Source organism: Aquarana catesbeiana, linkage group LG02 (assembly GCF_042186555.1).
Source record: "Aquarana catesbeiana isolate 2022-GZ linkage group LG02, ASM4218655v1, whole genome shotgun sequence".
Taxonomy (NCBI): Eukaryota; Metazoa; Chordata; class Amphibia; order Anura; family Ranidae; genus Aquarana; species Aquarana catesbeiana.
Genome location: NC_133325.1, coordinates 102,557,281 through 102,571,159, shown reverse-complemented (window position 1 = coordinate 102,571,159; position 13,879 = coordinate 102,557,281). Strand labels below are relative to the sequence as shown.

General features: G+C 42.0%; 1 protein-coding gene across 5 annotated transcripts in view; it reads right to left on the bottom strand.

Annotated features, from left to right (window-relative positions):
• The window catches only part of SUPT20H (SPT20 homolog, SAGA complex component), a 130,869-nt gene that overhangs the window by 89,568 nt on the left and 27,422 nt on the right, over positions 1-13,879 (bottom strand). For all 5 annotated transcript variants that reach the window (XM_073613298.1, XM_073613297.1, XM_073613296.1 and 2 more), the window contains exons 4-6: positions 13,369-13,427; positions 10,794-10,860; positions 4,385-4,511 (exon numbers count right to left, since the gene is read on the bottom strand). In XM_073613298.1, coding sequence (XP_073469399.1) covers positions 4,385-4,511; positions 10,794-10,860; positions 13,369-13,427 — 253 coding nt within the window. The remainder of the gene's footprint in view (positions 1-4,384; positions 4,512-10,793; positions 10,861-13,368; positions 13,428-13,879) is intronic.

Genomic DNA, 13,879 nt, shown 5'->3' with positions numbered 1-13,879 from the left:
GGAGCGGTGTATTCACCGCTCCTAAACCGCTCCTGCCCATTGAAATCAATGGGACAGCGCGGCTATACCGCGGTAATACCGCGGCTATAGCCGCGCTGTACGAGCGGATTTAACCCTTTTTCGGCCGCCAGCGGGGGTTAAAACCGAACCGCTAGCGGCCGAATACCGCTGCAAGAACGACGGTACAGCAGCGCTAAAAATAGCGCTGTTGTACCGCCGACGCCCTCACCGCCCCAGTGTGAAAGGAGCCTTATGGTTAAGTAAACTAAGTTGTTTAGTTTAGAACAGTGTTTCAATCAATGTTTAAGTAGCATGAAAACACTGTTTTATAATTGGATCCTAGAAACAAATGCATTCTTTAAAGTAATATAAGGAGAAAGAATGGGTTTCATATTACTTATATGAGGATAACATGAATTAAATGGAACCAAAGAACTAAATTACATGAATATTATATTCTTTCTGAATAAGGGTGAATAATTTATAAATTGTAGAGTTTAAGGAAGGTTAAAATGATATGTTCCTTAAAAAGGGTCTTATTATAGACAAAGTTTATGTTTGTCTTAAATGCATTTGAGATATACCCAGACAAACAGATCAGTAACCAGGATTAATATTTAGTATGGATCTGTGTGGAGGATGTAATTTTGCAAGTTGTCATGTATGCTTATACATATAGTTAATAAGAATCAGAAAAATTATCACCCAATATAGGAGATATAGATTGACAGATATCTATATACATATACACACACACATATGTGTGTGTGTGTGTGTGTGTGTGTGTGTGTGTACACACACGCACACACACACACACACACACACACACACACACACACACACACACACACACACACACACACACACACACACACACACACACACACACACACACATCAGTTCATTGGTTCTGCTTCTGGAGTCGGTGAAGCGAAGCGACTTCTCTTATAGATGCTAGATGACGATAGTTGTTCAGGAATGTTTTTATGTTGTTGAGGGGAGCCAGAATTTGCACGACGCTTGGAACTTTCTGCAAGTGTTTCTGGTGTTGACGGGCGAAGTTCAAGAATTGTGGCTATTTTACAGGTATAGGAATAGGTAGTTCCTTTGTATGTAAAACGTATGGTGAAGGGAAAACTCTAACGATATGGGATGCGATGATGTTGAAGTACTTGTAAATAAGGTTTCATCGCCTTTCTCTTTATAAGTGTTTGTTGAGAAAGATCTTGGTATATTTGATATCGATGACCTTGGAATATGAGGGAGTCTTTGTTGCGGGCAGCTTCCAATAATTGTTCTTTTGCTCGGAAAAAGTGGAATTTAATAATGCTAGCTCGCGGAGGACAGTCTTCTTTACGCGGTGTCAGAGATCTATGTATACTGTCCATTTCCAGGAGTTCAATGGGGAGAGAAGGGGCTAATTCCTGGAATAATGCAGTGACTGTTGATTGAAGATCTTCAATTACCTCAGGGATACCCCCATAGGTGTGCGCAGCTATTGCATTAGGGTGTGCACCCCAAAGCTCTAACACACTTGCATGTGTGTGTGTATAAATATATAGGGCAGTAGGGCAATGGACAGCATCGGTAGAGCAGTGGACTATGTCAGTATTTTATTTTTTTATTAAATTTCATTTTAATTATTGTTTTTTACAATCTTTTTAGGGGCCCCATTGGGGCTGGGGTGAAATATCAGGGGTCTAAACAGGCCCCTGATGTTTCACTTTTGAGACAAAGAAAGGGACTGGGGACAGAGATTCCCCAGTCCATTTCTCTGCAGCCAAGCAGCAGGGGGAATCTGCCCAGCACAGGGTGATTAGGGTGTGCCCAGGCACACCTGGCACAGCCTGTGCGCACGCCTATGGATACACCTAATGCGGAGATTAGATCTTCTGTTTCTATTTTCAAAATCTTCAAGACGATTTTGAAGAGAAGAATATTCTTCTCTGAGGTATTCCAGTTCCTCAGCATGATTAGAAGTAGTAAATATCAACTTCATCAACTCTTTGTTCCAGTATTGAGGTGAGTCTTCCTACCTCACAAAATTATCTTGTTAATTTTTCAGTAATGTCATCTGAGGTGGTCTGAAGAGCTTTATTAAGAATTCTTTCAAATTGACTAATTAAGTCAGAATTAAGTGGTATATGCTGTAAAGAGTTAGGAGTTTTCCCAATATCATAATCTGTCTCACTGTGCTGTGAGGAGACTGCAGCTGTTTCATCAGTAAGCGAGACTGTGTGAGGTGAGAGGATACCGTCATTTTAGCTGCGGATCTATTCAGCTGTTCTTGTGCTTTTCCCATCTTTAGTTTTGCTTTCCTCCCACTGTACATCATTTCAATTTGTGCCCATGGGTATCAGTGATATACTTGTCACCAGTAGATATCGGTTTGTGAGCGAGGCTGTTCTGTCCCGGCCGAAGCGGAGCGCAGGCAGCTGCCCGCACGCGCCTCATCAAAATGATTACACCTTTATAGATGTCTTAATTTGCTAACTGGTTAAAAAAAAAAAAGCCTGGACCATTGAGAAATGGACAAGAATGTAATAAAATGCATGTACAGTCTGTTTAACCGCTTGCTTACTGGGCACTTAAACCCCCCTCCTGTCCAGACCAATTTTCAGCTTTCAGCGCTGATGCACTTTGAATGACAATTGCGCAATCATACAACACTCTACCCAAATTAAATTTTTATCATTTTTTTTCCCCACGAATAGAGCTTTCTTTTGGTGGTATTTGATCACCTCTGCAGTTTTTATTTTTTGTTAAAAAAAAATTTAAAAGAATTTTTTTAAAAATTATTTATGTTTTGTTATAAAATTTTGCAAACAGGTAATTTTTCTCCTTCATTGATGTACGCTGATGAGGCGGCACTGATGGGCACCAATAGGTGGCAGTGATGGGCACTGATGGGTGGCAGTGATGGGCACGGATCGGCACTGGTTGGTTACACTGATAGGCAGCACTTCTAGGTGGCACTGGTTGGCACCACTGGTGGGCATTGAGGAGAAAAAAACAAAAACAAAACAATTACCAAGCTTTTTTTTTACATCATGTGATCAGCTGTCATTGGCTGACAGCTGATCACGTGGTAAGGGGGCGGGATCGGCCCCTTACTCGGATCTGTGATCACCTGAGTCTCAGTGACTCTGATCACAGCGCTCGTGCCCTGCAGGGTGCGTGCAGAAAGCGCGCAAAGGGGAGGACATCATATGACGGCCTCCCGGAAATTCAGGTCCGCTCGGGTGCTATGGGGGCACCCGAGCCGAGACACAGCTCCCCATGTCCATTCAGATACGGAGCCCCGACCCGGCCCTGCTCGCTCTCTCCCCTGACTGGCTAGCTGACTGATTGACAGCAGCGAGAGCCAATTGCGCCGCTGCTGTGTCTCAGCCAAGCAGGAGAGAGAATCTCAGACGGCTGACATACTCGTGGACATCACTGGACAGGGAGGTAGTGGTCAGTGGGGCTCCGGCACACAGAAGGCTTTTTATCTTAATGTATAGAATGCATTAAGATAAAAAAACTTTCTGCCTTTACAACCCCTTTAAGTAGCCCAGGTCATCTATGCCTGGCCAGCTCAACTATCACCTAAAGTTTATTTTGTTAAAGTAGAACTTCACTGCATCTGAGGATAACAAATCAAAAAGGCTATTTAATTCATTTTTAATATTTAAACCAAACTCCCTCATCCATCCATGTCTCCATGCTTTATCTTGTTAAGAAATCACTTTGAAAAACACCCCCCTAGCATTTTTGGCTATGGCCATCTTGAGTAAAGGCAGATGATTTATGTAGCATTTACTTCCTGTGTAAGTTTACCTTACAGATTTTTCTGTAAGAGTCGGTTCACACTGAGGCAGCACGACTTCCAGCGCGACTGCCTCAGACGACTTGAACGCGACTGCAGCGGCGACTTGCAAAACGACTTCTATATAGAAGTCTATGCCAGTCGCCTCAAGTCGCCCCCAAAAGTAGTACAGGAACCTTTTTCTAAGTCGGAGGGACTTGCGTCGCTCCGATTAGAACGGTTCCATTGTACAGAACGGGACGCTACTTGTCAGGCGGCTAAGTCGCCTGACAAGTCGTCCTAGTGTGAACCGGCTCTTAAGGTAAACTTACACTTTGAAACATCCAGAAGAACAGTAACAAAATGCAACGATACAGTTGTCTCAGGACTATGAAAAAATGTTAGTTTTCCATTGAAGAATTACAAAGTATAAACTACTTACACTAAAAAAGGTAATAAAGCAACTTTGTAGCATGCTAATATTTCTAACTGTAGGTGTTCATACCACATGCACCTTTTGTGGCGTTTGAAGGTTGAAATTGGGAAACACGTACAAATAGAAGCTGCAATATCCTAGTGAAAAGAAAACACGTTTACCTGATCCATTCTTGCCTCGAAGCATCAGTGAGTAGCCGTCATTTCCAGGATATAGATTGACCACCAAACAGGACAGGGTCTCTTGCATTACCAGCTTTTCTAGAAGATTCACATTTCGTCTTAGCTTCTGTGAAAGAAAAGATCATGTAACCATTGTAAATTGTAGCATTTACTTTCCAGAATCAGATGCCCAGACAAGCAGAACCCTAAGGATCACATAATCCTGGGACTGTCCTTATGAAGGTTATATAACCAAAGCAGCTTATTCCGGCCCTCATCCCTCTACAGACAACAATCTGATTTACAGAGAGTAAACTGTCTGCAAATACCGTTTTGTTCCTTCAACTACACAAATATGATATACCTATGCTATCATCAACTACTTTGCTAATCATTTTGCCATATTTTCTAACAAGTAACATGAGATGTAAAAAACCAAAAACAGACAACTGAATTCTGAGAATTGGGTTAAATGCATTCCAACAAGTCAAGGATTTCATACAGGTAAAAGACTTCAAATGTACTGTGCTCATATCTGACACCATGGAAAATGTAAAAACAAATCTAAAACTCTGCATTTTGACTATTAAAGGGTAAGTCCACCCCAAAACTAAAATCGCTACATCTACAGACATCCACGATCTAACAACTAACCTATCTCGCCTTGTAAAGAAGAAATCAATATAAATACCTTTTTTGAAGCCGATCCAGTCTCCAGCGGCGGAAGCTCTGCAGATGACACAGCTGACAGCAGCGTTGAAATGAATGGAGAGTGAGGTCACCCATAGGAGTTACTATAAGGCTTCCGTAGAGAATTCTCTCTGCTCTGCTAAGCCTCGGTTCACACCAGAGGTGGCACGACTTGCAGGTCGCCTCACCGAGGCGACCTGCACACGACTGCCCGGGCGACTTGCAAAACGACTTCTGTATAGAAGTCTATGCAAGTCACTCCAAGTCGCCCCCCTCAAAGTCGTACAGGAACCATTTTCTAAGTCGGAGCGACTTGCGTCGCTCCCCTTAGGACGGTTCCATAGCACAGAACGGGAGGCGACTTGTCAGGCGACTAGGTCGCCTGACAAGTCGTCCCTGTGTGAACCGTTGACAGCCGTCAAAAGAAAGGAAAAAAAAAAAAAAACGGGCAGTCTGCCAAGAGTCACAACATTCTTTAGCAGTGAAACTTAAGTATAAACATTGTAACAAGTTGTCCTTTAGATCGAAGGAAGATACTTTGGTGTGAAAATGAGGGAAGTTTAACCACTTAAACACTAAACCTTTTTCAGACATTTGTTGGTTTCAAGTTAAAATAATTTTTTTTTTGGCTGGAAAATTACTTAGAACCCCCAAACATACACATTATAAATAAATAATATACACATATACATACATACACACATACATATATATATATATTTCTTTTTTTTTTTAGTAGAGACCCTAGAGAATAAAATGGTGGTTGTTGCAATTCTTTATGTCATACTGTATTTGCACAGCAGTCGTTCAAATGCAATTTTTTTGGGGAAAAAAATTACACTTTAATGAATTAAAAAAAAAAAAAATAATAACCAGTTAAGTTAGCCCATTTTTTTGGTATAACGTGAAAGATTTTACACCGCAAGAATTGTGAGAGAATTGTGATCTTTTTATTCTAAGCAAAAAAATTGTGATTCTCATTTTGGCCAGAATCGTGCAGCTCTAGGTATACTGACTTCTTTACAGGGCTAGATAGGTTAGTCTTAGATATTGTACTCCTGTAGCTGTAGCGATTTTAGTGTTAGGGTGGACTTATCCTTTAATATTAAAAGACAACTCCTGTTTTTGTAAAAAATTACACAGACACAAAAAAGGTTTGTTGTGAAATGCAGCGCATCTGCCTGGCTGATTTCTTTAGCTTGTGATCATCAGCAAATGACTAAGAATAGAGTGTGAGTTTGGGTGAGACACCTTTTATTTGCAGCTGAATTTCTTCTCTAAAACACCTCTAAACAGTGACACTTTTTAAGTCAGGCGCAGGCAAGTCTTCAGAGGTGGAGCTGTACCTGCAAAAAAAAAAATCAAAGATCCCCGGGGTTTGGCACTCTTTTTTAAAGAAGCTAACTAGCAAGGCCTATCTAAAATCGGAAAACTTAGGAAAATAAGAAAAATGTCACTGTACAAAACCCCCCCAAAAAAAAACAAAACAAAAAAAAATGTATCTTGGACAGTGAATATGGGTCTAAACAGACCCTTGATGTCTCACTTTTGAGACAGAGGACACATTTCCTCATTCTCCGTCTCTGCAGCCTCGGCTACACAGAATTAATGAACAGGAATAGCTCCCTACAGAGCTGTTCATTCACAAACTGAAGCACAGTAAACAAGGTTTAAGATGCTTCAGTTATGAATGACCACACTCAGTGATCGGTCCCGATCACTCACTGTGTTCATTCAGAAAATGAGGGGGGCGGTGAATGACATACCAGCCCCTACCCCTGCTCTCCATCCTGAAATGATCCTCTGCAGCAGCCGGCGGGAGACAGGGGAGCACACAGGGGGACTGGGCAGCAGAAGGAAGAGTAACCTGGACAGGAGGAATGGCATTTACTGGAACTGATCCCCTTTCCTCCTGCAGAAGCTGAAAGACAGTGGGAAGGCAAGGAGGAGAGGTGGCTTTCAGCGGCTGCGGGAGAAAAGGGGATCGGTTCCAGGACGCAATCTACCCGTCACCTGCCCACAATCAACAGGTTGCCTACCCCCGTTTTAAATATTTTCTTTAGTAAAGGTGAACTCCAGGCATATACAAAAGACACAGATTAATACAGCTCTGTGTTTATTAATACATCATTTTTTTTTAAATGCAAGCAATGCAAGTACAGTAAAACCTTGGATTGCGAGCATAATTCATTCCGGATGCTTGTAATTCAAAGCACTCTTAAATCAAATCAAATTTCCCCATAAGAAATAATGGAAACTCAGAAGATTTGTTCCACAGCCATTTATTCATAAGTCCTTCAGTTTATAGTCCTTATAAAAAGGTGGGGTGGTAATACAGGTCCAAGGGAGTGGAACCCCAATAAAAAGGGACCCGGTCCTTGAAGGTTTGCTAATGCAGCCCACCGTGATGGGTTAAGTTTGGATCTGTCTGTTACAGCAGTACCCTGCAGCGAGGAAAAGGTAAGGGAAGAAGTCTAGGAACTGTAAAAAGTCCACCTATGGTTTTTTTCTTCCATGAGTAAAATGTTATCATGCCTTAAAGTCTCCACTAGAGGGAGTAAATGCACATACCTTGATACGTTGCTTCTCAGACAGCTCTGTGTCACAGCTAAACAGCATGTGTGTAGTCTCAGCAAGCCAGGGGGGATTCCTCATCCAGCAAAGAACAGCATGTTCGCTTTTCCCCCCTGGAGGAAGGGAGGTACAACAGTAGTTTGTACCCCCCCATGGGGGGTGCGGCGGCTTTCCCATGTTGGCTTTTTATCCCCACAGAAGCTCATAAGTTTTTTAAACTTCACGCCACCCCAGCCCTCCCTTCCCTCTCGCTGGGTCTGCACTGACCAAGGAGCGTGATAATGCCGTCCGCACATGCGCAAACTATGGCTAGTTTAACGTGTTTAATGACGGAGGGGCATGGCGCCGTGTGTGGGATGCAAGTCCACAAGGAGCACACAGCGCAGTCGCTGGGGACAAACAGACCGGCGCTTCTCAGCTAACCAGCTGGAGTCTGGCACACACGGAACGCTGGGTGCATGTAAGGATTTCCAGTACAGGAAATAACATTTATACTCAGCACCAAAGCTGAACTTTATTAGCAGCATTGTTTTTTGCTAGACTATTGCTCAGCAAGTTGTGCATTTACTTAGTGCTTCTGTTTTTTTTTTTTTGAGCAAAAAAAGAAGACACCACAAGTCCCACCCCAGGCGCTGGGAGCTCCAGCCGTGCCTCCACACCGTCATCCTCTCCTGAAATACCAGATATGGTAAGCAAGGGTGAGTCATTGGAACCAATTGGTGGTGCAGCTGCTTCTCACATCTCAGCCTCTGTATACGTGACTGAAGATGCATTTTCCTCCACCCTGCAGGGCCTAGAAGGAAGATTAGCGGCTTTAATCACATCCTCGATCCAAAAGGATAGGAAGCGTGTTAGATCCCCCTCCCCCACCTCAGACCCTTTACCAAGGGAACAGTGGGTACAGGATAAGGTGTTACCCTTAGGCGATCAGGAGGAAAGGCAAACAGATTACTCCTCTGCAGAGGAGACAACAGTGGATGAACCTTTTTCAGTCTCGCAATCTGAGAAATTGCTGGTACAATCTCTTACGAAGATGGTTCGTTCCACTTTCAAGCTACCCCTAAGTCAGCTGAAAGTTCGGCTTCTTCTTTAGGTTCCTTAAAACCTTCCCAGCCTTTGCATGCGTTTCCGGTCCATGCATTACTAGGACAACTTATTTATGCTGAATAGGTTCACCCGGAAAAGCATTTTCTCCCTCCAAAGAGATTCACAGTACTCTATCCCATGCAGGAGAAATTCACCAAAAAATGGAATGTACCAGCAGTTGACGCTGCGATTTCCAGTGTGAATAAAAGTCTAACTTGTCCAGTAGACAATGCACAAATGCTTAAGGATCCAACAGATAAAAGGTTGGAATTCCTGTTAAAATCCTCTTTTTACTTGGCAGGTGCCGTTACTCAGCCTGCAGTCGCTGCAATAGGCATCTGTCAGTCCCTAAAGGACCAGTTTAGACAGGCTCTTAAGGAGGTTCCTGCACAACAAGCCAGTACATACATTCACCAAGTTTTATCAGGTGGATGTAAGAGGGCATGAGGATATTGCCTTTTGGGCGCAGTGTGTTGCAGGCAGTGGTATAGGTCCTCAAGTCTGGGGGTGCCCTACGGGTTGTGTCTCCCTCCCCTCAAATAGCATTGCTATGGGACGTCCCACATAGTGATTACTATGGTGCTCTGTGTCCCCTGATGTATGATGAAGAAAATAGGATTTTTAGATGGGGATTCTGCGTCTATATTCCCCAGCCTATAAACTTCTCTAAATGCTATGGGCCAAGATGCAGGGGAGTTTAGAGACGGGAAAAAGAATGACAGATGCCCGTAAGGCCTGGTTCACACCTATGCAGTTTGCTTTTAGGCCGTTTCTGCAGTACTTTTTGCTTTTTTGCACATGCGTTTTTGACGCATTTTGTTTTTTAATTTTAACTCTTATTTTTGGCCAATTTGTTGTAGGGCAAATTAAAAACTGCAAAACGTGTCTACTTTTCTGCAGCATCTCCATTAAAGTCTATTGAAACAAAAAAAGCAAAACAAAACGTTCCTGGCCCTTTCCAAAAGCGCAGCGGCTGACAAAAGCATAGATGTGAACATTTGCAAAAAGAACCAAAAAAAAAAACGCATAGGTTTAAAAGCAGCCGAAAAAGCATCTAGTGTGTAGGAGGCCTAAATTGTGTAAAATTTTAATACAATCTTATATATAAGTTTTGTTGATGAAGCCGTTTACCATATGCCTAGTCTGAGACATCTGAAATGGCGATAGATTAGCTTTAACTGGATCCTGACCTCTTAAAGTTAACCTTTACCGGAACCTAAGCATTAATCCTAAACCTCAGGTGAGAAATTAAGCCAATCACCATGATAAATTACGACACTAGAGCTGGAAATACTATCAGCTTAAAAATGTGATGCAATAAAAGCACTGGCACCTCTTTACAAAGAGCTTAATAAACTGTCCTGAAAAAAAAAAAAAAAAAGTGTTGAAATCTATGTGCCAAAATTACACAATCTAATAGAACTACATTACAAAATTTCCTACTATGCATTTAGCTAAGTCATATGTAAAAACAATAATTGATTTTTCAGTACTGCAAACATCTAGCCTGTGCCACAAGAAGTACAAAAATGAGTCGGGACCACCTGTGGCTGTTTGGAGCCATGAGGTCACTGCATGTCTACACAGACTACTAAATGGTTCCATATGTGCTCCACTACACTCACCAGCACTACATGGGAGAGAATAAAATAAATGCCTAAATATTAAATAAATGAATACTGGGAAGCAGCGGGGGTAATAGTTTCCAGCCAAAAAATGTCTGTATGAGAATGAGCTGGAGGTTAACCTGACACTGAGAAAAGATGAAATCATATTTAAAACATTAGAGGTAGATCATGCAGCAAACGCAGCACAGGGATGTTTCCAGTCTTATAAACTAGACTCGGGCAAAGATCTCTCTAACAGAAACAATACCGACACCTTGCACCAGTCGGCATAATAAGGGGAAACTATGCTTTCAATAACAGAGAGATGACTTCTTCTCTATTTTAAACTCATTACGGGGTCTGTTTTGTTTAACACGTTACCAAAGAGAACTGTTTCATTTCAGTATTTCAAATACAAAGTCTGGGAGTCTGGGGATGACAGCCAAGCGTACCTTAACTTCCGGTTCCTTTTCACATTCTTCTATGTACAAGTCATATAGCTTATGGAACACCGATTTCCTACAAGAGAAATTAATATAGGATGTAAGGACAATTTGCAGATGTCTGTGTTCTTTTAACACATATTGTATGCCTTGCTTTGTACTTGACATTAGACATTCCAGGCCATTTACGACACTATGAACTGGTTTACGTATTGGGCCATTTCTAAATATCCCAGGTGAAAGGTCAATAACTTCACATTAACAGGAATGTTTGGTAGCACAATACCTTGGTGAACATGTTAGGTGTTCTACAAACCTAAAGCCTGGTACACACTATGTTGTCGTCAAATCCAGCAGGCTGAACTAAATAAAAAACAGACAGATTGCTGTACTAACACAAGCAATGTCACTGCGGCAATCTCCCCTGCTGTGCTATTGTGTTCTGAATGGACTGAAGGGGAGATGAGTTACCAAATCTGATCTAAGTGCTCCATTTCATAATAAAATTTTGATAGCAATTGTTCAAATGAAACCCTCAAGTCGTCCCAGCCCTTACTCATTCACCAAAAAATGTCAAAAGAAAAAATAAATAAATAATTCATAAGCCAGTTTTTGACAAGTCCCTTATTAAAATAAATAAAAATGTCACTCACAATGAACGCCACCTGCCAGCACCCGCAATACAAAAATTTAAAAAAGCCACCTGCCGAACACAACCTCCCCCGTCATTTGACACTTGCATTTTTTTTTTTTTTGGCATGGGGTCTACTTCAAAACCCATTCCAGACCCAAAGGATCTGGTTGGAGGGGACCCATACCATTCTACTCTTCTGATGGCAGGAATAACTCATGGGTGTTCGGATGCCAGCAGGTGGCGGCACCTTCCCTGCTGGCAGCAGGGATGAGTTACTGCCCATTAGGATGTCAGTGGGTGCTAACAATATGCAAAAACCGCACAGAAAAATGCATGTAGATGCGGTTTCGATACATTCCCATTGAAGTTTGTGAACCACAAAATCGAAATTCATCGCACTAAACCCTTCCCCAAAGTTGCATCACAGCTATGCCGCATTGCTGTGAACAAGCACAATGATGGAAGCAATGTCATTTCCATGGTCATGCAATTCAGTGTGACCCAAGTCACATTTGAAATCGCATCAGTGTGAACCAGGCCTAAAAGATCAACGTAATGTGTAATGTACTCATAATACACCCCCCTGTTTCCTCCTTCCCTCTGATCAACATGTAATTAAGGCTTCGTTTAGACGTGCAGTTGGGGCTGACAAAAATGCACGGTTGAGCAGTGTTTTTGCTGTCCGCCAACTGCTTACCCCAAGTTGCAATTGGCAGCGGAATGGGGTGTTTACGTGCTGTGGTTGCAATGCTTCATGTCCGTGGCAAACTTTACCCACCTTTTAGAAAACAATGGGCAGCAAGCCACTCAAGCAAATAGGGAAGTGCTGCAAACGTCCTGCAACTGCGTACAATGCATATAGTTGCGGCAAATTTGGCAGCAAAAATGGGGTTAAAACAGGCAGTGAGTAGGCATCACATCCCTTCCTCACCACTTGTCAGTAGCCTCTGAAGCTCGATTCGAATGCAGATCTGGCTTCAGAGGAAAGGGAGATTTAGACACGTCTTAAATGTACTCAAGGATTTGAAATCAAGTAACTTTGTTTTTGAGAACCCATGCCATCACTGGGTCGGTCTGTGGATTCTCGCTCCATGCTTGGTGGAAGGGGCTGGCAGGCTCCCATAAATGAGACTCTGTCTGGGGTCTTCTTTCAGGAGATCATAAGAACTCATCCCTGAGATACCTTTATGCATGCATGGAACTCCTTGCTGGCCACTGGGTGCTTAAGATTTTAGGTGTGCAGTCTGCTAATTGATTGCTTGAGCATGCATGTCTAAAGGGATTCTGGGGATCTGTTCTTTCATTTACCGCTCTGGAAAAAAATGATTGATGGCAAAGAAAGCCAATAGCTGTGAGAAACCGGCTATGACCATATAAATCAGGAGGAGAAGGGATTGATAGATGACTGATGTTAAGACAGACTCAAAACAGCTGCTGCAGCGTCACTGGGTTATATTGTAACAATGTAGGTTTTCAGGGAAATGAAAATAATCTGGTTCAACAAAAGAAAGGTGTGGGGGAGGGGGGCAAGACTGAATTTGTTTTATTCAGTTAACAATGTACATATACCGTATGGGCATTCTAAACTGTAGAGCCAGCTGATTGTGATTATACTGGAGTGATGACACTGGCGACGCTGTATTAATACCTGGGCCCCTTACACAGTAGCATGTGCTATCTATCGGAATTTGTCTGAGGTCGCTTCCTTACAAGCATAATTAGATTTCCAGAAAGAGCAACTGAAATCAGCAATAAAAACTGAGGAAGTTGAGAACTGGTAGGTAAGAGGAAAGTACATTTTCAGCCTGGGAACCTTGTGGACCAAGTTAAATTTAAAGAGAAAAATACACATGAGGTGTCACAGTTATCAGCTGCAACAGAATAGAACAATAGAACCATACTAACATCACAACTTAGATCTCCAAGTGATGGCAATTCATTACACATTACCTTCCTCCTGATGAATGCTTGCGTTTTGGAGGTCTCTGTCTGGCACTTTCAATGACATACTGTAAAAACAGAAAAATACATGTGTGTAAAAAAAAAAAAAAAATAATAATAATAATAAGTTACTTCTTGCAAAATAAATATATATATATATATATACACATACATACATATACACACACACACACACACACACACACAAAAAAAACATACACACAGAGCAAAATTATAAACGCAACACTTTTGGGTTTGCCCCTATTTATCATGAGCTGAACGCAAAGATCTATGGACTTTTTCTATGTACACAAAAGGCCCATTTCTCACAAATATTGTACACAAAACTGTCTTGGTTAGTGAGCACTTCTCCTTTGCCAAAATAATCCATCCACCTCACAGTTGTGGCATAGCGAGATGCTGATTAGACAGCACGATTATTGCACAGGTATGCCTTAGGCTGGCCACAACAAAAGGCCACTCTAAATACACATTATAATACACACATTATATCTATCTA